Source organism: Melanerpes formicivorus, unplaced genomic scaffold, assembly GCF_026170545.1.
Source record: "Melanerpes formicivorus ecotype bairdi unplaced genomic scaffold, bMelFor1.0.p_v2 SCAF_112, whole genome shotgun sequence".
In the NCBI taxonomy this organism is placed as follows: domain Eukaryota; kingdom Metazoa; phylum Chordata; class Aves; order Piciformes; family Picidae; genus Melanerpes; species Melanerpes formicivorus.
Genome location: NW_027142464.1, coordinates 1,532,874 through 1,553,334, shown reverse-complemented (window position 1 = coordinate 1,553,334; position 20,461 = coordinate 1,532,874). Strand labels below are relative to the sequence as shown.

Genomic DNA, 20,461 nt, shown 5'->3' with positions numbered 1-20,461 from the left:
CTGCTGAGCCTGGGGAGGAGAGGCTGAGAGAGCCCCTGGGGCTGCTGAGCCTGGGGAGGAGAGGCTTGAGAGCCCCTGGGGCTGCTGAGCCCGGGGAGGAGAGGCTGAGAGCTGCCCCTGGGGCTGCTGAGCCTGGGGAGGAGAGGCTTGAGAGCCCCTGGGGCTGCTGAGCCCGGGGAGGAGAGGCTGAGGGCCCCTGGGGCTGCTGAGCCTGGGGAGGAGAGGCTGAGGGCCCCTGGGGCTGCTGAGCCTGGGGAGGAGAGGCTGAGGGCCCCTGGGGCTGCTGAGCCTGGGGAGGAGAGGCTGAGAGAGCCCCTGGGGCTGCTGAGCCTGGAGGGGAGAGGCTGAGAGAGCCCCTGGGGCTGCTGAGCCTGGGGAGGAGAGGCTGAGAGAGCCCCTGGGGCTGCTGAGCCTGGGGAGGAGAGGCTGAGAGAGCCCCTGGGGCTGCTGAGCCTGGAGGGGAGAGGCTGAGAGAGCCCCTGGGGCTGCTGAGCCTGGGGAGGAGAGGAGCCCCAGAGGGGATCTGAGCAATGCTCAGCAAGAGATAAAGTCTGGGGGGAGCAAGAGGCTGGGGCTCAGTGCTGCCCAGTGGCAGGACAAGGGGCACAAAGTGGATCCCAGGAGGCTCCATCTGAGCAGGAGGAGAAAGTTGTTTGGTGTGAGGCTGCTGGAGGCCTGGAGCAGGCTGCCCAGAGAGGTTGTGCAGAGCTTCCAACCCCCCCTGGACACTGTGCTGCTGGGCAAGCTGCTGGGGGTGCCCTGCTGGGGCAGGTGATCTCCTGAGCTGCCTTCCAACCCCACCCCCTTGGGCTGCTGGGATTTGGCCTCACAGCTGCTCAGCTGGTTTGGGGTTGGGTTTTTCCCCCCTTGAGCAAGAAACCCTGAGGACCTCAAGACCACATTAAGAGAGCAGCAAGAGACCACACTCAGAGTGCACTGAAAGACTTCATTTCACCCCCTGAACCTCCTTCAGTTCTCCCTTTGTCTCTCTTAAAGCATGTCTTTCCTCTCCCAGGTGCCTTTTACCTTGTGTTTGAGTACATGGACCATGACCTAATGGGGCTGCTAGAATCTGGCTTGGTACATTTCTCAGAGGACCATATCAAGTCTTTCATGAAACAGTTAATGGAGGGTCTGGATTACTGTCACAAGAAGAACTTCCTGCACCGAGACATCAAATGCTCCAACATCCTCCTGAACAACAGGTGGGCACTGCCCAGGCCCTGCCCTGCCTGCTGCTCACCCCACACACTGCTTGCAGGTGGTCAGGGCCAGGCTGGATGGAGCCCTCAGCCACCTGGGCTGGTGGCAGCTGTCCCACATCACAGTAGGTCCCCCCCAACAGGAAAGGGTCAGCAGCCACTCCTGATGGGAAACTGCTTGTTGGGCAGAGTCCCTGAGCTCTGTAACCAGGCCTGGAGCACCACACAGGGCAGCAAACCCTCCCTCAGCCCTGGTGATGAGCAGCAGCCAGGATCTAAGCTTGGGAGAGGGGGAGGCTGAGAGTGGAGATGAGGAAGAAATTCTTGCCAGGAGGGGTGGGGGAGACACTGGTCACAGGCTGCCCAGGGAGGTTGTGGTTATCTCCTCCCTGGAGGTGTTCAGGGCCAGGCTGGATGAGGCTTGGAGCAGCCTGGGCTGGGGGGAGGGGTCCCTGCCCGTGGCAGGGGGGTTGGAACTGGAGGATCTTGAAGGTCCCTCCCAACCCACTGCATCCCCAGGGTTGGATCTCCACCTAAACAGCTCCTCTGGGACACTTGCCTCTTGGGAAGGGTTTGTGACAGAGACAGGAGTGAAGCATTGCCTTTCCCCCTCCTTTTTGTTCCCTTGAAGCATGAAGCAGGCTCTGGGAAGCTGCAGCCCTTGGGTCAGAGCTTGGACTCTGTGCTCTGTGAGGTCTTTCCCAGCCTCAATGCTGTGACCTCTTCTGGGTCCAGCACCAAACCTTTTGCTTTGAGGCCTTTCTACCACCCTGGGGGGGGGGGTTGTGGGTGGGGTGGGAACCTCCTCAGCTTGCCCTGCCTGCAGAGCAGCCCTGCCCCAGCCCCAGTGATGCTTTGCTTGTTCTCTCTTGCAGTGGGCAAATCAAACTTGCAGACTTCGGGCTGGCTCGACTCTACAGCTCAGAGGAGAGGTGAGGGGGAGCAGAGGGGAGAGGGTTTGCTGTAGGTGGGCTGAGCTCCTTTCCTCTCCACAGCCACACACTCCCTTCACTTGCCAGCTCCTGCCACTGCCAGGGCTGTGGCTCCCAGGGGAATTGCTGTAGTGCAGCTCCAGCTGCTGGGAGAACTCCCTCCTGGGTGGTGTTAACAGCTTGGCTCTGGACAAAGCAGCTGAGGAGGGACCAGAGCCTCTTCTCTGCTGGCTGCAGGCCTGCCCTGCACCACCTTGTGCTCTGGGAGCAGGCACAGCTCACTCCTGGCAGGCTGCATGGCCAGGAGTTTGCAGGCTGGGGGAGCCACAGCTTGCTGGGAAACCTGGGATTGGCTCCCAGCGGCTTCCCTGGAGGCCAGGAGCGCTGCTGCTGCTGGGCCTGGCTGCAGCTGGGGTGGGGGGAAAGCTCTGGGGGTCAGAGGGAGAGCCTGGCAGGGTCTGGTGGGTGCTGCCCTCACCTGCCTGTGCCTTGCCTTGCAGCCGTCCCTACACAAACAAAGTCATCACGTTGTGGTATCGACCCCCAGAGCTGCTGCTAGGTGAGGAACGTTACACACCAGCCATAGATGTCTGGAGCTGTGGGTGAGTACTGCCTGCCTTGGGCCCCTCCCTCTCTCTGTCCTGCTGTGCCTGCCTGTGAGCAGGCAGCACAGGATGGAGTTCTGCTCCTGGGCTGGCTGCTGAAGCTCTTCCAGTCCCCAGCACAAGCAGGACACAAAACTGTTAGAGTGAGGCCAGAGGAGGCCACCAAGGGCTGGAGCAGCTCTGCCATGGGGACAGGCTGAGGGAGCTGGGGCTGTGCAGCCTGCAGGGGAGAAGGCTCCAGGGGGACCTCGGAGCTGCCTGCCAGGACCTGAAGGGATCCTGCAGGAAGGCTGCAGAGAGGCTTTTGCTGAGGGAGTCTGGAGCCAGACCCAGGGGGGGAGGGTTTGGAGCTGAGGCAGAGCAGGGTTAGAGTGGAGCTGAGGAAGAAGTTGTTGAGTGTGAGGCTGCTGAGGCTCTGGCCCAGGCTGCCCAGGGAGGCTGTGGCTGCCTCCTGCCTGAGGGTGTTCAAGTCCAGGCTGCATGAGGCCTTGAGCAGCTGAGGCTGGTTGAGAGCTGTCCCATGGCAGGGGGCTGGAACTGAAGCTCCCTTCCAGCCCAACTCCTTCTCTGGCTCTGTGACTCACCTTGAGCACACTTAGGGGCAGGAGGTGATCACCCCCAGCCCTGCCTGTTTGCCCAGCAAGGCTGAGTCTGGAGGGCAAGGAGAGGCCTGCCTGGGGTGGTTCTTTTCTGCCATGCTGTTGGCACAGCCTCCCCTTCCCCCCACAAAGAGTTCCAGCCTGTGCCATGTTCAAGCAGCCCTGCTGCTGAGTGGCATTTCCCAGCTGCCTGCAGCTGGTGACTCCCTACACACAGGTTAGTTTGTCAGTCCTCAACTACAAGCCCTGATGCAAATAGACTCTCCTCAGCCCAAGCTGCTCCTGAGCAGAGGAGCTGCAGTGTTCAGCTGCTGCTCCCAAGGCTCTGCCTGGCCCTGACCTCTTGCTTTCTCCTCCTTCCAGCTGTATCCTCGGGGAACTGTTTACAAAGAAGCCTATTTTCCAAGCCAATCTGGAACTGGCTCAGCTTGAATTAATCAGGTAAAGCATTGCACATGCATGCCTGGGAGAAGAGGTGCTGCAGGAGCTGCTGCTGCACACAGCCTCTGTGTTAGGAGCCCTCCTCCCTTGCTGCAGCCCTAACCTGCCTTGGAAAACCGGGGGCCCAGCAAACGGCTTTTGGCTGCCCAGAGGAGCAGGCAGGCAGTGGGGTGCCCAGGCCTGCTGCTGTGTGCACCCACCCCTCAGGAAGCTTTGCTGGGAGCTCATTGCCAAAACAATCAGCTCCCCTGCCCCCCTCAGGTGGCAAATCCCTGGTGCTGAGTGCTTTGGGAGCTGCAGGTGAGAGGCTTCCAGCTGCCTGCTGCCTCCTTCGGCTTCACCTGGCCGAAGTGTGCCCAGGCCTGGCTTAGGGCTCAGACAGGGAACTTTGGGGCTTTGCTTGGTGGTTCTTCTCCCAGCTGCTGACCATCCTGTGCCTGTGTGCCCCCCCAGCCGGCTCTGTGGGAGCCCCTGCCCAGCAGTCTGGCCAGATGTCATCAAGCTGCCCTACTTCAACACTATGAAGCCCAAGAAGCAATACCGAAGGCGCCTGCGTGAGGAGTTCTCCTTGTGAGTGTTGGGAGGGGAGGGACTGCCCAGGGCTGATGGCCTCCTGCTGCAGCTCAGCTGCTCTCCTGCTGGGCCCTGGGCTGCCTGGCAGGGTGGAATCATAGAGGTGTTTGGGTTGGAGAACACCTCTGAGGTCCTTCGGTCCAACCGTCCTCTGCCACGGCTGGGGCTAAGCCATGGGCCCCAGCACCACCTCTCTGAGCCCCCCCCAGGGATGGGGATTCCACAACCCCCCTCAGGAGCCTGGTTCAGCCTTGGAGAATCCTTTAAGGGAAGAAATCTCTTCTCATGTCCACCCTGAAGCTCTCCTGGTGCAGCTTGAGGCCATTTCCTCTTGTCCTGTCACTTGCTTCTTGGGGAGGAGACCAACCCCCACCTGGCTCCAGCCTCCTTCCAGGGAGTTGTGGAGAGCCAGAAGGTCTCCCCTCAGGTAAAGGCTGAAGCAGTGCTTCCCTGTTTTGCCTTCTGCCCTGGGCAGCTCTCTCCAGGAGGGCTTCTTCCATCTGGGGGAGGCTGGAGGGAGGTCACTGTCCCCTTCCTAAACAGCTGCTCTGCCAGGGGAGGTTCCCTGCCTCTGGCAGCTGGGGACCACTTGGCACCGTGGTGGTCTGGGTGCTGAGGCTGCCTGCTTGCCAGGAGGAGCTCTCTGGGGGGGCAGAGTGGAATTCATTGCTAATCCTCTGGGCCTTGGGGCTGCTCCTCCTGAAGGGCAAAGCTCAGGCCGCAGGCTTGGCCTGGCGGCTGCTGTCCTCCAGCAGCTGCAGCGCCCAGGAGCCAATTCTGACAGCAGGGATTCCCCTTAGGCCTGGGGTGTTTCAGTGGGCTTCTCCCTCTGCTCAGGACAAGCCTTGCCATGTTTTCCCCCTCTTCCCACAGCATTCCTTCTGCTGCTCTGGACCTGCTGGACCACATGCTGACGCTGGACCCCGGCAAGCGCTGCACAGCAGAACAGGCCCTGCAGAGTGACTTCCTGAAGGACGTTGACCTCAGCAAAATGGCACCTCCAGAGTAAGTTCCAGCTGGCATCCACTCACCTGCTGGCCACCTCTGCTGATGAGCTTTGGGAACGAGCCACTGCCTTGGCCTTGAGGGTTTCCTGTCAGTCAGAATGAAGCTCTGGGTTCTCTCCTCCGCTCTGCGTCGTCACTGAGCTCTGGCCGTGCTGGTGCTGTTCAGCCTGCCTTGGGGGAGCTCAGTGTGATGCTTGTGAGGGGCTTCAGAGCTGTTGGAAGAGTAGCATGAAGCATATCCCTGCCCTCTGCTCCACAGAGGACTGGCCAGGCCTCACTTGTGCTTGTTATCCAGCCATTAATTGACTGGCAGAGTGGCTGCTGAGCAGTGTCACCCTGCAGCTCTGCTCTGCCCCTCCAGCCCAGCTCTGCTTGAGCTGCTTTGTGAGCAGGACTCCTGTTGCCTTCAGAATCCCAGCATGGTGCTGGAGCTTGGAAGGGAGCTCTGGAGCTCACCCAGCCTCTGCTCCAGCAGGGCACCCACAGCAGCTTGCCCAGCAGCACAGTGCCTGGGGGGGGGGGGGGTTGGAAGCTCTCCACAGCAGGAGACTCCACAACCTCTCTGGGCAGCCTGCTCCAGGCCTCCAGTAGCCTCACACCAAACAACTTTCACCTCCTGCTCAGATGGAACCTCCTGGGCTCCACTTTGTGCCCCTTGTCCTGCCACTGGGCACCTCTGAGCCCCAGCCTCTTGCCCCCCAGCCTTTACCTCTTGCTGAGCATTGCTCAGATCCCCTCTGGGGCTGCCCTTCCCCAGGGCTCGCAGCCTTTGCTCTTCACAGAGATGCTCCAGGCCCTTCAGCCTCTTCCTAGCCCTTGGTTGGACTCTCTCCAACACTTCCCTCTCTCTCTTGAAGTGGGGAGGCCAGAAGTGACCCCAGAAAGCAGTGAGAGAGTTCCCTTCAAGCCTCCAGGCTGCCACAGCCGGGCAGAGCTGCCCTCAGTGGCTGCTGCTGGCTCAGTGCTTGGACTCCACGCTCTCAGAGGGCTCTTCCAACCCTAACAGTTCCATGGTTCTCTCAAGACCCTAACAACCTTCTGTGGTCTTTTTTGGGGGGGGGCATTAAATGGGTTTCCTTTCCTTGTTTCTTACCCTCTCAGTGTTGCTCTCTTCCAGCCTTCCCCACTGGCAGGACTGCCACGAGCTGTGGAGCAAGAAGCGCCGGCGGCAGCGGCAGAGCGGGATGGCAGTGGAGGAGCCCCCCCTGTCCAAAGTCTCCAGGAAAGAAGCTACCTCTGTCAGCAGCACAGACACTGCCAAGAACAGCAGCAGCAGTCCTGTGCAGCCCCAGCCTGCCCAGCTCAAACCCGAGCCTGGGGCTGCAGATGCAGTAGGTCAGTGCTCAGCCTGGGGGCCGTGCAAGGCCTCTCCTCGTCCATCCCCTCCCTGCTCCTCCCAGGCTGGCTGTGGGCAGCTCTGGGTCTGGTTTACCATCACAGAAGGGGTTGGCTTGGAAGGGATCTCGAAGAGCAGCCAGTTCCAACCCCCCTGCCATGGGCAGGGCCACCTCCCACCAGCCCAGGGTGCTGAAGGCCTCATCCAGCCTGGCCTTGAACACCTCCAGGGAGGAGGCAGCCAGCCCCTGGGCAACCTGTGCCAGGCTCTCCCCACCCTCACTGCCAAGAATTTCCTCCTTATCCCCTGTCTCAATCTCCTCTCCTCAAGCTTCAATCCATTCTCTCTCATCCTAGCACCACAAACCCTTGCAGAAAGTCCCTCCCCAGCTCTCTTGTAGACCCCTTCAGCTCCTGGCAGCCACTCTGGTTCTTCCACCTCTGCTCTTACACAAAGACCATCCCAGAACCTTCCTCTCCTGACTTTTTTTTCCCCCCTCTCCTCCTTTCTTTTGTTCCCCTGCTGTGAACACCACTGGCTGCAGGGTGGGTTTTGTCTCCAGAAGTCCCACCCAGGGGTGAGCTGGCTGTGCCTTTATTCCACAAGGGGTACTGTTGGCTCTGAGGCATCCTCCAGAGGATGCTGAAAGGAGATCCTGCACCACTTCAGGCCAGTGAAATACCAGAGAAGAGGCTGTGGAGGCCACAGCCCTGCCAAGGCTGCACAGAGGTGCTGAGGGGTGGTCAGCAGATGCAAAGATCAGGCCTGGGCTGTGCCAGGCTGCTGGGCAAAGGAGTCAATTACTGCACCTTGCTGCAGAAGAGATCACTTGGTCATCAAGCCCCACAGGCCCAAGGCTTGGGCACTGCTTCCAACCCCCCTTCCCATGGCCAGAAGATGGTTGGAGGAGAGGGGGTTTGGATTCCTGGGGTTCTAGAGGCTCCCAGAGCCACCCAAGCCACACTGCTTGCTCTGTGGGAGCCTTCCAGACCCCCCCCAGGTGTGGGTTGAGGCTGCCTTTGTGTCAGCTGAGCTGACAAGCAGGAGGAGAGTTGTGGCTGCAGGGGGTGTGCAGATGGACACAGAGGTGGTGGCTGGCTTGGCAAAGAGCTGGGAGAAGGGGAGTGTCACCTCCTGAGCTGCCTGCCAGCACCAGGAGCTTCATTTGCAGCTCCTGAACCCCAGCCTTGGCATCCTTCTTCCCCAGAAGCTGGTGCAGTGTGAAGGGACCTCCTTGTCAGGCAGGAGGCTGAGCTCCAGCAGGGTGCAGAGGGAGGTGCTGCCCCTCAAGGGTTGGAGTTCAGACCTGCATCCTTGCAGCTCAGGACAGAGTCCTCTGTGACCCCAGGCCAGCCTTCAGCCTTCTGCTTGAGCTCATTTCTGCTGCTGCCTCAGTGCAACACACCCTTCCTCCAGCCCAAACAGCAGCTCAGCTCCATCCTGCTGCCAGGAGGCAGCCATGGAGTGAGCAGAGGCCCCAGGAGGGGCTGAGCTGCTGCCAGAGCTGCTGCTGAGGGGGGCTGAGGGCTTCCCTCTCCATCACACATCCCAGACTCACTGCTCTGGGCTGGTGCTGGCCTCAGCCACCAGTCTGGCTTCATGAGCTGCCCTCAGCTGTCTGAGAGGGAGGTTTGGCTCCACCAAGCTCTTGGTGTGGGTAGCTCGGAGGGTGCCGGTGGTGAAGTTCCCCCCGGTGCCAGCAGAGCAGTGCCCGGCGCAGCCTCGGGTGAGTGCAGTGCATGTGCAGTGCCACGGGGTGCTGCTGCAGTGCTGCTGCAGCTGAGAGCAGGCTGGAGGGGACCAGCTGGTGGTGGAAACCTCAGCAAACCACCTCAGAATCCTCCTCCTCCTGGAGCCTCTGTGCCTGCTGGGAAGAGGCAGAAGGGATGTGGGTCGCCGTGTGCGGTGTCACCGGTGCAGGGTGGCCTTGCCTGGGTTGGAAGGGACCTCCAGAGGGCATCCAGTCCAAGCCCCTCTGCACTCAGCAGGCACATCCTCAACTAGATCAGGTCACCCAGGGCCCTGTCCAGCCTCACCTTGAGTATCTCCAGGGATGGAGCCTCAACCACCTCCCTGGGCAACCTCTTGCAGTGTTCCAGCAGCCACCTGGTGGAGAGCTTGCTCCTCAGGGGGATGATGAAGGCAGAAGAGTTGCTGCTGGGAGCTGTTTGTGGTTTAATCATCACTGCTAGAATGGCTCAGGCTGGAAGGGAGCTCAGAGCTCAGCTGCTCCAACCTCTCTGCCACGGGCAGGGCCAGCCCCTTCCAGGTCTCAACCTCCTTTGTGCTGCTTCTTGTCTTCGCCGCAGGCCTCGGGGACATCACCCAGCAGCTGAACCAGAGCGAGTTGGCTGTGCTGCTGAACCTGCTGCAGAGCCAGACTGATCTGAGTGTCTCCCAGATGGCCCAGCTGTTGAATGTCCACTCTAACCCCGAGATGCAGCAGCAGCTGGAGGCTCTCAACCAGTCCATCACCGCTCTGACAGAAGCCACCACGCAGCAGCAGGAGTCTCAGGCGGCGGCAGCGGCGGCGGCGGCGGCAGAGGAAGCCATAGAGGAGCCCCCCCCAGAGGCCCAGCAGGCAGAGGAGCAGGCAACTCCAGAAGCAGGCAGTGCTCAGGGAGACATGCAGAACGTGCTGGCCGTTCTGCTGAGTCAGCTGATGAAGAGCCAGGAGCCCCTGGAGGAGAGCAATGGGGAGAAGAGCGGCGAGCAGCAGCAGCAGCAGCGGGGGGCCCGCAGGACCCCCCCGGCGCACCCCGAGGAGAGCACAGGTAAAGCAGCGCTGCACTGCCCCTCCAGCTCCCTGCCCCCTCCCTCCAGCTGCTCAGGGCCAGGCTGCAGGAGGCTTTGAGCAGCCTGGGCTGGTGGGAGGCATCCCTGCCCGTGGCAGGGGGTTGGGACTGGATCATCTCTGAGGTCCCTTCCAGCCCAACCCATCCTGGAGGGCCGTGGGCAGGGTGACCAGGAGCCAGCCCGGTGCCCCTGGGGCCAAGTAGGTCAAGGGCACCCTGGGGTGCCAGCAGGTTGAGGGAGGTTTTCCTGCCTCTTTACTCTGCCCTGGTGAGGCCACATCTGGAGTACTGGGTCCAGTACTGGGCTCCCCAGTTCAAGGACAGGGACTTGCTGGAGAGGGCACAGCAAGGGGCTGTGGAGATGCTGAGGGGCCTGGAGCAGCTCTGAGAGGAGAGGCTGAGAGAGTTGAGGCTGTTGAGGGTGGAGAAGAGCAGCCTGAGGGGGATCTGATCAATGCTGACCAATACCTCAAGGGTGGGGGGCAGGAGGCTGGGGCCAGGCTGTTGGCAGCAGTGCCCAGTGCCAGGCCAAGGGGCAGTGGGCACAAAGTGGCAGAGGAGAAGCTCCACCTGAACATGAGGAGGAACTTCCTGAGCTGGAGGCTGCTGGAGGCCTGGAGCAGGCTGCCCAGGGAGGTGCTGGAGCCTCCAGCTCTGCAGAGAGCTTCCAACCCCCCCTGGATGTGTTCCTGAGTGACCTTCCCTGGGTGGCTGTGCCTGGGCAGGGGGCTTGGGCTGGGTGCTCTCCAGAGGGTCCCTTTCAGTCCTTCCCAGGCTGGGCTGCTGTGATTCTGTGCAGGGTTATATTGGGTGCTTCAGATGAGTGCCCCTGGTCTGCCTGTGGCCAGCAGAAGCAGAGATGTCAGAGTGGGGTGGCCAGGGGGTGCAGAGGGAGGCAGGAAGGTGCTAGACTGTGGTCAAGCCTCAGATCCCAAGGCTTGCCTTGAAGGGCCAGGTCTTGCTCTGATCCCCCTGGTGATCAGCTTGCACATGGGCAGGGTTTGTGCACAAGCTGGGACTGGAGCTGTGAGGAGCACAGGATGAGAGCCCTGGGGCTGAGGGCAGCCCCAGAGGGGAGCTGAGCAATGCTCAGTGAGAGCTAAAGGCTGGGGGGCAAGAGGCTGGGACCAGGCTCTGCTCAGTGCTGCCCAGGGACAGGGCAAGAGGCACAAAGTGGAGCCCAGGAGCTTCCATCTGAGCAGGAGGAGAAAGCTGTTTGGTGTGAGGCTGCTGGAGGCCTGGAGCAGGCTGCCCAGAGAGGTTGTGCAGAGCTCCCAACCCCCCCTGGGCACTGTGCTGCTGCTGGGGGTGCCCTGCTGGGGCAGGGGTGGGGGTTGGACTGGGGGGGCTCCAGAGGTCCCTTTCAACCCCTCCATGCTGGGAGGCTGTGGAGTTTTCCACCTTAGTCTGTCCCAACTCTCCTCTTGCCTGTTCCTCTCCTTCCCTCTGGGAAGGTGAAGGGGAGAGGGACTGAGGAGTGCCTGAAAGTGAGGAGAGTGCAGCCCGGGGGTGGGGGGCAGTGCTGGCAGGGGGGGAGTGGAGCCTGGGGGTGGGGGATAGTGCTGGCAGGGGGGGAGTGGAGCCTGGGGGTGGGGGATAGTGCTGGCAGGGGGGGAGTAGAGCCTGGGGGGGGGGAGTGGAGCCTGGGGGTGGGGGGCAGTGCTGGCGGGGGGGGGGAGTGGAGGCTGGGGATGGGGGGCAGTGCTGGCAGGGGGAGAGTGGAGCCTGGGGGGCAGGGGGCAGTGCTGGCAGGGGGGGGAGTGGAGCATGGGGGTGGGGGGCAGTGCTGGCAGGGGGAGAGTGGAGCCTCTGTCCCTCAGCCAGGGCAGCCCTGGGCTCTCTGTGGAGCTGCCTTTGGAGCCCTTCAGTGCCTGGCTGAAGCTGAGCCAGGGGCTGGCTCTTGCAGGGTGTAGTCAGGGGCTGGGTGTGGGAGCCCTGCAGCTCTTGGGGTGAAGTGATGACCATTTCCTTCCCCCCTTTTTTTGGTTGTCTTGTTGTCAGAGATGAATTGTAAGGAAAGCCAACCACCCCCAAACACACACATCTCCCCCCAGCCCATCTCTGGTTTTGTTTTGTCTTTCTGTTGCTCTTTTTGCCCTTCCTCAGCCACATCCTGGGAGGACCTCACCCAGTGCTAGAGAAGAGCCTCCTGAGTGGTGTCTCTCTCTTTCTCTCTCTCTCTCAGACTCTCCAGGGAGCCTCTTTTGGCCCAACCTCTCCTCCTCCTCCTCCTCTGCAATGTAGCTCAACGTGTGCTGTGTTCTGGTGCCTTCAACCCCCCACCCCCCCCAGCCACTTGTGGTCCTGCTGCTCATTTTGTGCTCATTTTGGGGGGGTGGGGTGGTTTTTTTGACCTCTTTGGCTTCACTTTGGCCTCAATTAGCTCAGCCCAGAGCAGAGCCACTGAAAGAACTTTTTGTCCTCTTGATTTGGATTCTTTTTCCCCTACCACCACCTCTTCATCTCCCCCTCCACCCCCCTTCCAAAAGCAGCTTGGCTTTGACAGTGCCCTGAAGATTGTTTGTTCCTGGGGGGGTTGGAAGGGGGCTGTGGGGGTTGGGGTTTTTTTTGGGGGGGGGGCTGGATTTCAACACAAATTTAGCTCTCCAAGTTCTGGGGCTTTGGAAGAGGGGGTGGGAGAGATCCCTCTCTTTTTTTTCCCTCCCCCCACCCCCACCTTGGTTTTCACAATAAAGTTTGACCTTTTTAAGAACCACTCTGGCAAACTGCTTGGAGGATCTGATTTGCTCACCAGGTTTGGTTTGTGGCCTCCTCCCTCTTTCTCTCCCCCCACCCCCCCCCCCTCTCATCTCCTCCTCCTCCTCCTCCCCTCAGCAGGACAATCCCCTTCTGATCACCCTCTCCAAGCTGATCCTTTTTGCTGCTGTGGTGGAGGAGGAAAGGGGAAGTGAGGTCAGCTGTGGTGTGCTGCAGGAGTTCAGAAAGTGGCTTGGCTCTGGGGGCCAGGCTCTAGGGGGGGACCCCTTTGGAGCCAAGCTCTTGGGGGCCCTGGGAGCAAAGGTTTAGGGGGCTCTGGGAGCAAGGCTCTAGGGGGGACCCCTTTGGAGCCAAGCTCTGGGGGGCTCTAGGGGACCCCTTTGGAGCCAAGCTCTTGGGGGCCCTGGGAGCAAAGGGTTAGGGGGCTCTGGGAGCAAGGCTCTAGGGGGGACCCCTTTGGAGCCAAGCTCTTGGGGGCTCTGGGAGCAAAGGGTTAGGGGGCTCTGGGAGCAAGGCTCTAGGGGGGACCCCTTTGGAGCCAAGCTCTGGGGGGCTCTAAGGGACCCCTTTGGAGCCAAGCTCCTGGGGGCCCTGGGAGCCAGGCTCTAGGGGGGACCCCTTTGGAGCCAAGCTCCTGGGGGCCCTGGGAGCAAGGCTCTAGGGGGGGCCCCTTTGGAGCCAAGCTCCTGGGGGCTCTGGGAGCAAGGCTCTAGGGGGGACCCCTTTGGAGCCAAGCTCTTGGGGGCCCTGGAAGCAAGGCTCTAGGGGGGACCCCTTTGGAGCCAGGTTCCTTGGGGCTCTGGGGGCCAGGTTCTAGGGGGGGCCCCTTTGGAGCCAAGCTCTTGAGGGCCCTGGGAGCAAAAGGTTAGGGGGCCTTGGGAGCCAGGCTCTAGGGGGGACCCCTTTGGAGCCAAGCTCTGGGGGGGCTCTGGGAGCAAAAGGTTAGGGGGCCTTGGGAGCAAGGCTCTAGGGGGGACCCCTTTGGAGCCAAGCTCTTGGGGTCCTGGGAGCAAGGCTCTAGGGGGGGGACCTTTGGAGCCAAGCTCCTGGGGGCTCTGGGAGCAAGGCTCTAGGGGGGGGCCCCTTTGGAGCCAAGCTCTTGGGGGCCCTGGGAGCAAAGGTTTAGGGGGCTCTGGGAGCAAGGCTCTAGGGGGGACCCCTTTGGAGCCAAGCTCTGGGGGGCCCTGGAAGCAAGGCTCTAGGGGGGACCCCTTTGGAGCCAGGTTCCTTGGGGCTCTGGGGGCCAGGCTCTAGGGGGGGCCCCTTTGGAGCCAAGCTCTTGAGGGCCCTGGGAGCAAAAGGTTAGTGGGCCTTGGGAGCCAGGCTCTAGGGGGGACCCCTTTGGAGCCAAGCTCTGGGGGGGCTCTGGGAGCAAAAGGTTAGGGGGCCTTGGGAGCAAGGCTCTAGGGGGGACCCATTTGGAGCCAAGCTCCTGGGGGCCCTGGGAGCAAAGGTTTAGGGGGCTCTGGGAGCAAGGCTCTAGGGAGGGGTCCCCTTTAGAGCCAAGCTCGTGGGGGCTCTGGGAGCAAAGGGTTAGGGGGCTCTGGGAGCAAGGCTCTAGGGGCCCCCTTTGGAGCCAAGCTCTGGGGGGTCCTAGGAGCAAAGCTTTTTGGGGGCTCTGGAAGCCTTTGGAGCCCTTGCAGGGGGGCCATGGGAAAAGGGGGGCTGAGGGGGGGCAGTCTGTACCCTGCATTTCCAGTGCCTCAGGAGGCTCCAGGAGAGCTGGGGAGGGACTTGAGAGAAGGGCTGGGAGGGACAGGGTGAGGAGCAATGGCTTTGAGCTGGGAGAGAGGAGGTTGAGAGTGGAGAGGAGGAAGAAAATCCTTAGAGTGAGGGTGGGGAGAGCCTGGCCCAGGCTGCCCAGGGAGGCTGTGGCTGCCTCCTGCCTGGAGGTGTTCAGGACCAGGCTGGATGAGGCCTGAAGCAGCCTGGGCTGGTCAGAGGGGTCCCTGCCCGTGGCAGGGGCTTGGAGCTGGAGGATCTTGAAGGTCCCTTCCAACCCAACCCATTCTGGGCTGAGGTTTGGGCTCTAGGCTGGGAATGTGCATGGTCTGAGGTGCTGACCCAGGCACAGTGTGCCCAGCTCTGGGGAGGGGCAAGGAGGGGGAACATGAGGGTGCACCTCCACCCCCCCAGGCTGCTGTGGGTGCAGGCAGGAGTGGAGCTTCTGGGGTGGGCTTGGGGCTGGGGTTTTTAGGGTTTTTTTTCCTCTTCTAACCCAACCCATGAGGACCTCACTCCATCAGCTGCCAGCAAGGTGAGCCTGGCACCAGCACAGCCCTGTGCCCCTCTGCCCAGCAGCCCCTCACGGGGAGCCTGTGCTGGGCTGTGGCTCCACAGCTGTCTCCTGCTCGGCTTAGCCTTTGATCCCAGAGCAGGAGCTCCCTCCAGGGGTGCCCAGGTGTTGGGCCAGCTGCTGCTGCCTGCTTGGGAGCCACGGGGAGGGGGTGGAGGTGAATCCCTCGCTGGATTTGTGCCTGGATCCTGGAAAGGATTCCAGGCTGGAGCCTTCCTCCCTGCCTCTTCCAGCTCACCCCGGCCAGGGTGGGCTGCCTGGGCTTGGCTTGGGCTTTGGCTGGGTTCTGGGGTCTGCTGGTGGGGTGTTGTGAGCTGGTCTTTAAAAGAAGTCACCCTTCCACAGCCTGTCCTCCTGGCGTCCTGCCCCCGGAGAAGAGACCCCCGGAGCCCCCCGGCCCGCCGCCGCCGCCCCTGCCCGAGGGAGACCTCTCCAGCGCGGCCCCGGAGCTGACCCCGGCCGTGACGGCCGCCCTGCTGCAGCTCTTCTCCCAGCAAGAAGCAGAGCCCCTGGGCCACCACGACCACCACCACCACCACCACCCACCCTCCAGAGCCTCGGACTACGGCAGGCCCCAGCCCTCCAGGACTTACGGCGCCGAAGGCTCCGAGGGGGCCTTCGGTCCCGAGGAGCTGGGCTCGGCTCAGACGCTACTCGAACCGCCTCCTGCCCAGGCCGTGGGGAAGAGCAGGACCTTCTTGGGCTCCGTGAGCCACCTCGGGGAGACCAGCACCTACCAGGGCACAGGATCTGTCCAGTTCCCAGGGGACCAGGACCTGCGCTTCGCCAGGGTCCCCCCGGCCCCCGTCGCCCTCCACTCGGTGGGGCAGTCGTTCCCCAAGGCCGAGGGGAGCAACCCCAACCCCGCCACCAACAACTCTCTGCTGCATCCAGAGGCCAAACTCCAGAGCTACCCCGAGCTGGGGCCGGGGGCAACCAGTTCCAGCGGGGCAGGAACGGCTCCCAGCTGGGGTGCCCCGACCCAGGCCGCTCCTTCCTACGGGAAGCCCTACCGTGGGCCCGGCCGAGTGCCTGCGCGGGGGGGACGGGGCAGGGGGGTCCCCTACTGAGCTGCACCTTTTTGTAGGGGGGCTCACCCTCCTTCCCCCCTCACCTCTCTCCACCCTTAGCCACACGACCTGTTGGGTTGTTTTGGGGGTTTTGTTTTTGGTTTGGTTGCTTTTGGTTTGGTTTGGGGGGGGGGGGAGTGGGTTGGTTTTGTTTCCCTGTAGCCAGAGCCAAGGTCTGGTCCTCATTTCAGCTGCTGCAGAGCCTCCCCTCCTGTGCTCCTCGCTCCAGCTGCCCTGGGGGCAACCCCTTTGCCCCCCACCCCAGGGTAGGGTCCTCACTTGTTCTTTGGGCTTGGGTCTCACTGGTCAAAGCCTTTTGTGCTTGGTTGGTGACACAAAATGACAACACACACAAACACAAACCCCTGCTGCAGCTGGGGGGGGGGGGGGGGGGGAAGCTTTCTGCCCTGAGCCAGCAGAGTGGGGAAGGAGGAAGGCAACCACTGAAGAAGAGGAGGGAGGAAGGGAGGAAACAAACCCACACACCCCCCTCTCTGTGGGGAAGGGAGGGAGTCAGAGTTCACCAGTTTGCAAGCTGGGCAGCAGTGCTTGGTGGGGGCAGTGCTCTGGGGGGGGGCTGAGGGGCCCAAAGGAGCTTTTTGGTTTTGGGTTGGTTTTGTGTTCTGGTTTGGCTTTTTTTTTGTTGCTCTTCTTCTTTTCCCTCAATTCCTTCGAAAGGAAGGAAGAGGAAACAGGGCTGGAGAGGGAGCTGGGGCCTGGCTGTGGAGAGCCAGGATGTGGCTGCCAGTCATTGATCCAAGCTGGATTATTTTTGGTTCCCCTCTCCAGGAAGCCCCCAGGACCAGCCCCCCCCACCTGAACCAACTCCTGTGGAGGTTCTCTTAGGGTTTGAGCCCCTTCCTGCCCTGAACTTTGCAGTGGGAACCCTCCTCCTCCTCCTCCTCCACCTCCTCTTCTCCTTTGTTATTTCCAAGAGCTGAAGAGAACACCTTCTCCACACCCCCCCCCCCAGCTCCCTTTGCTTTCCTAATCCTCTACCTTCCTCCTCCCCACACAAAAAGCTTCCAAAACTTTCCCCCCCCCAAAAGAAAAGGTAGGAAACAACCAACTCCTGCTGGGGATTTGCTGCCAAGGAGGGATGGCTCAGGGCTGGCTTCCTGCTGGCCTGGCCCTGGCCTGCCCAGGGCTCCCCCCCAGGCTCGGGGGGGGGGGGGGGGGGGCGCTTCACTCCTGCTCTCCTCTCTAGAAGCAGAAAACCTTTTGGGGGTGGCCTGGAGGCCAAGCAACATTTTTGCTGAGGGATTTAGGGTTTGGGTTTTGTAATCTTCTTCCTTTCTAAATTTCATTTGTGACATTTCTCCTCTTCAGTCTCATGTGACCTCTGGAAACTTCAGTTGAGCTTGAGTTTAAGTTTGGAATTCATTTTTCTTTCTTTTTTACTTTTTTTTTCCTCTTTTGTTGTTTTTTCTTTTGTTTTTTCTTTTTATTTTTACTATTTTTTTTTATTTATTTTTTATTTCTATTTTTCTTTGGTTTTCCTCTTTTCTTTTTTCCCCCCTTTCCTCTTTTATCTCTTTTCCTATTTTCACTTTTTTTTCTCCTCCTCCTTTCTCTCTCCTTCTTTTTCTCCTCCTCTTTTCTCTCTCCTTTTTTTTCCCCTCCTCCTTTCTCTCTCCGTTTTTTTCCCCTCCTCTTTTCTCTCTCCTTTTTTTTTCCCCTCCTCTTTTCTCTCTCCTTTTTTTTTCCCCTCCTCTTTTCTCTCTCCTTTTTTTTTCCCCTCCTCTTTTCTCTCTTTTTTTTTTCCCCTCCTCTTTTCTCTCTCCTTTTTTTTTCCCCTCCTCTTTTCTCTCTCCTTTTTTTCCCCCTCCTCTTTTCTCTCTCCTTTTTTTTTCCCCTCCTCTTTTCTCTCTCCTTTTTTTCTCCTCCTCTTTTCTCTCTCCTTTTTTTCCCCCTCCTCTTTTCTCTCTCCTTTTTTTTCCCCCCTCCTCTTTTCTCTCTCCTTTTTTTTCCCCCTCCTCTTTTCTCTTTTTTCTTCCCCCTCCTCTTTTCTCTCTTTTTTCTTCCCCCTCCTCTTTTCTCTCTCTTTTTTCTTCCCCCTCCTCTTTTCCCTCTTCTTCTTTTTCCCCCCTCCTCTTTTCCCTCTTCTTCTTTTTCCCCCCCTCCTCTTTTCCCTCTTCTTCTTTTTCCCCCCTCCTCTTTTCCCTCTTCTTCTTTTTCCCCCCTCCTCTTTTCCCTCTTCTTCTTTTTCCCCCCCTCCTCTTTTCCCTCTTCTTCTTTTTCCCCCCTCCTCTTTTCCCTCTTCTTCTTTTTCCCCCCTCCTCTTTTCCCTCTTCTTCTTTTTCCCCCTCCTCTTTTCCCTCTTCTTCTTTTTCCCCCCCTCCTCTTTTCTCTTCTTTTATTTAATTTCTATTTTTTAATTAGTTTCAGGTTTTTTATTTTTCTTTTTTATTTCTCTATTTATTTTTTCTTTCAATTCTTTTTTAATTTCCCTTGGCTTCATTTCTTTTCACTTCATCTTCCCCCCCCCCCCCCTTCTTTTTACTTTGGTTTTGTTTCCTCCTCTCCTCCTGCAGCTGTTGTCCCTTTCCAATGAGACTTCAGCAACCAACCCAAGAGCTGAATAAAGCCAAGGTACCATTGCTGAGCTCACTTCTCTACTTCCTCAGCAGCCCTTTCCTTGTGGGGGGGGGTGAGGAGGGGGGGAGAGGGGAGGGGAAACCCAAACCAACAAACTTCCAACTCCTTCATTTCACTGAGGACAACCTTGGAGGTGGTGGTGGGGAAGAGTCTTGATTTTGGGGGGAGGATGCCAAGAGAGATTGATTTATGGGTTTGGTTTTTTTTCATTGCTCCTGCCAGCATTTGGTTTAAATTTTCTTGGTTTAGAGAGAAAGAGAGAGAGAGGAAAAAAATAGAACTAAAAGTTGCACCTGATTTGGTGGAGAAAGGAGAGAAAGGGAGGGAGGGAGAGGGGGGGAAAACAAAATCTGCCTTACCCAGCCCGAGCTGGCAGCTTTCTGTGGGTGGAAGGAAAAAGAGAAAGGATTAAAAAATATATATATATATATTTAACACACACACACACACACAAAAATAATGAAATAAACCTCAAAAAAGGGAGAAAATAAAAATAGCTGTTTGGAGAAACTGAGATTTCCATCCAGGCTGCTGAGCCCTGGGGTGCTGGCAGCAGTGAGTCAGCAGCCAGCAGCCGCCCAAGTGGGATGCTGGGGAGGAGGAGGAGGAGGAGGGAGGAAGGAGGAGAGCTGGGCTTTGGTTGGTTTGGTTGTGATGAGGTTTCTGGATTGATTGATTGGTTGATTGATGATTACCCTGGGTTTGGAGTTGCCTGCTGTCTGCAGCACAGAGGAGGTGTGGAGGGCGCAGGGGGGCACCCAGCTGGGCTCCAGCACCTCTGAAGGGAAGGGGGTTTGGGGTTCCCCTGCTTGGTCCTTCCCCCCCCACCACGCAGCTGCCAGCTCTGGAGCTTCTTGCTGATGTTGAGTTGGTTGGTTGGGCCTTGGGGCTCTGTCCCTCCTCAGCTGGGAGGAGGAATCCCCCCGAGCTCCAGGGCTGAGTCCTCAGGAAGCTGATGCCTGCTGGTTGTCTGGGGGCAGATGCCCAGCAAAGCCTGGAGGGGGCCAAGCGCTCCTCAGACCTCTGCTCACAGGCTCTGCCCCCTCCTCAGGGCTGAGGATTCCCCCCCCTCAGGTGTTGGGATGCCAGTTTGGGGTGGCCTCTCCCGGCGCCCCCCAGCCCTTGTGCAGCACAGCTTCACTTTGGCAGCTGGGGCTGGGCGAGCTGCGGAGGCCCTGGGAGGTGCCCCCGAGGGTGGGCTCCTGTCCCCCTGTGCCACCTCAAGCAAAGGACAGCACAGACTTCAGCCTCTTCCTCTGGGGGGTGGAGCTGATGGCATCTGGTCCCCGTGGGGCCAGGCTCTGCTGTGGTTTTCACCCTCCCCTCACCCAAACCTGGTGCCCGCCCTGGAGGAGGAGGAGGAAGAGGAGGTTTGGGCAGAGCCGTGGCGCTGCCCCTGCTGCCTCTCCAGTGGTCCCAAGCAGGAAGCTTTCAATCCCTGGCAAAGGGTGAAGGTGGCAGAGCTGAGGAGGTCTCCTGGCTCATTCCCCTGCCCACCACCTCTTGCTTCTCCTCTTTGGGTTTGGTTTTTTGTTTGTTTTGGTAGGATTTTGGAGCTCTCTCTGTCCAGAAGAGAACAAAAAGGAGTTCAGGAGGGGAGGAAAGGTTGCAGCCTCCAGACCTCCCCCTGGGCTGCTGCTTCCCTTCTCTCCTCCTCCTCCCTCCCTCCTTCCTTCCCTCCCCCTGGGCTTGCTGCTTCCCTTCTCTCCCTCTTCCTCCCTCCTTCCTTCCCTCCCTCCCCCTGGGCTGCTGCTTCCCTTCTCTTCCTCCCTCCCTCCTTCCTTCCCTCCCTCCCCCTGGGCTGCTGCTTCCCTTCTCTCCTCCTCCTCCCTCCCTCCTTCCCCTCCCTCCCCCTGGGCTGCTGCTTCCCTTCTCTCCTCCTCCTCCCTCCACAGGGGTCAGGTTTGGGTTCAGAGCCAACCCCGGGGCCAGGCTGCAGCCAAGGGTTTGCCCAGCAGAGCAAGGGGGGCTGGGGGGAAGACTCTCCCCTCTGCCCCACTCCCTCCCTCCTCCCTCTCTCCCCCTCTCCCCCCCCAGCTTGGTTGTGAGACTGAGCAGAGCCTTTTCTCGGTTGTACCTTTGTCTCTGTACAGATATTTTGTAATATATGAGATTTGGGGGGGGGGCTTGGGGGAGGGGGTGGGGGTGGGGAGAGGGAGCTTTGGTTTGGGGCTTTGGAAGGGAGGGGGAGGGGAGGCTTGGGGGTTGGCTTTTTTTTTGTTCTCCTTTTTTGGGGGGTTATTTTTTTTCCCCTCTGTTTTGTTTGGTTTTGGTTTATTATTATTGGTT

General features: G+C 59.8%; 1 protein-coding gene across 1 annotated transcript in view; it reads left to right on the top strand.

Moving 5' to 3' along the window:
• CDK12 (cyclin dependent kinase 12) overlaps positions 1–15,711 on the top strand; it is a 28,969-nt gene extending 13,258 nt beyond the window's left edge. The window contains 9 exon segments of the mRNA XM_068167077.1: positions 1,016–1,205; positions 2,078–2,134; positions 2,635–2,736; positions 3,702–3,779; positions 4,233–4,349; positions 5,226–5,357; positions 6,477–6,694; positions 9,005–9,469; positions 14,850–15,711. Of these exon segments, the coding sequence (XP_068023178.1) occupies positions 1,016–1,205; positions 2,078–2,134; positions 2,635–2,736; positions 3,702–3,779; positions 4,233–4,349; positions 5,226–5,357; positions 6,477–6,694; positions 9,005–9,469; positions 14,850–15,574 (2,084 nt within the window). The 3' untranslated portion in view covers positions 15,575–15,711.
• Positions 15,712–20,461: the final 4,750 nt, after the last annotated feature.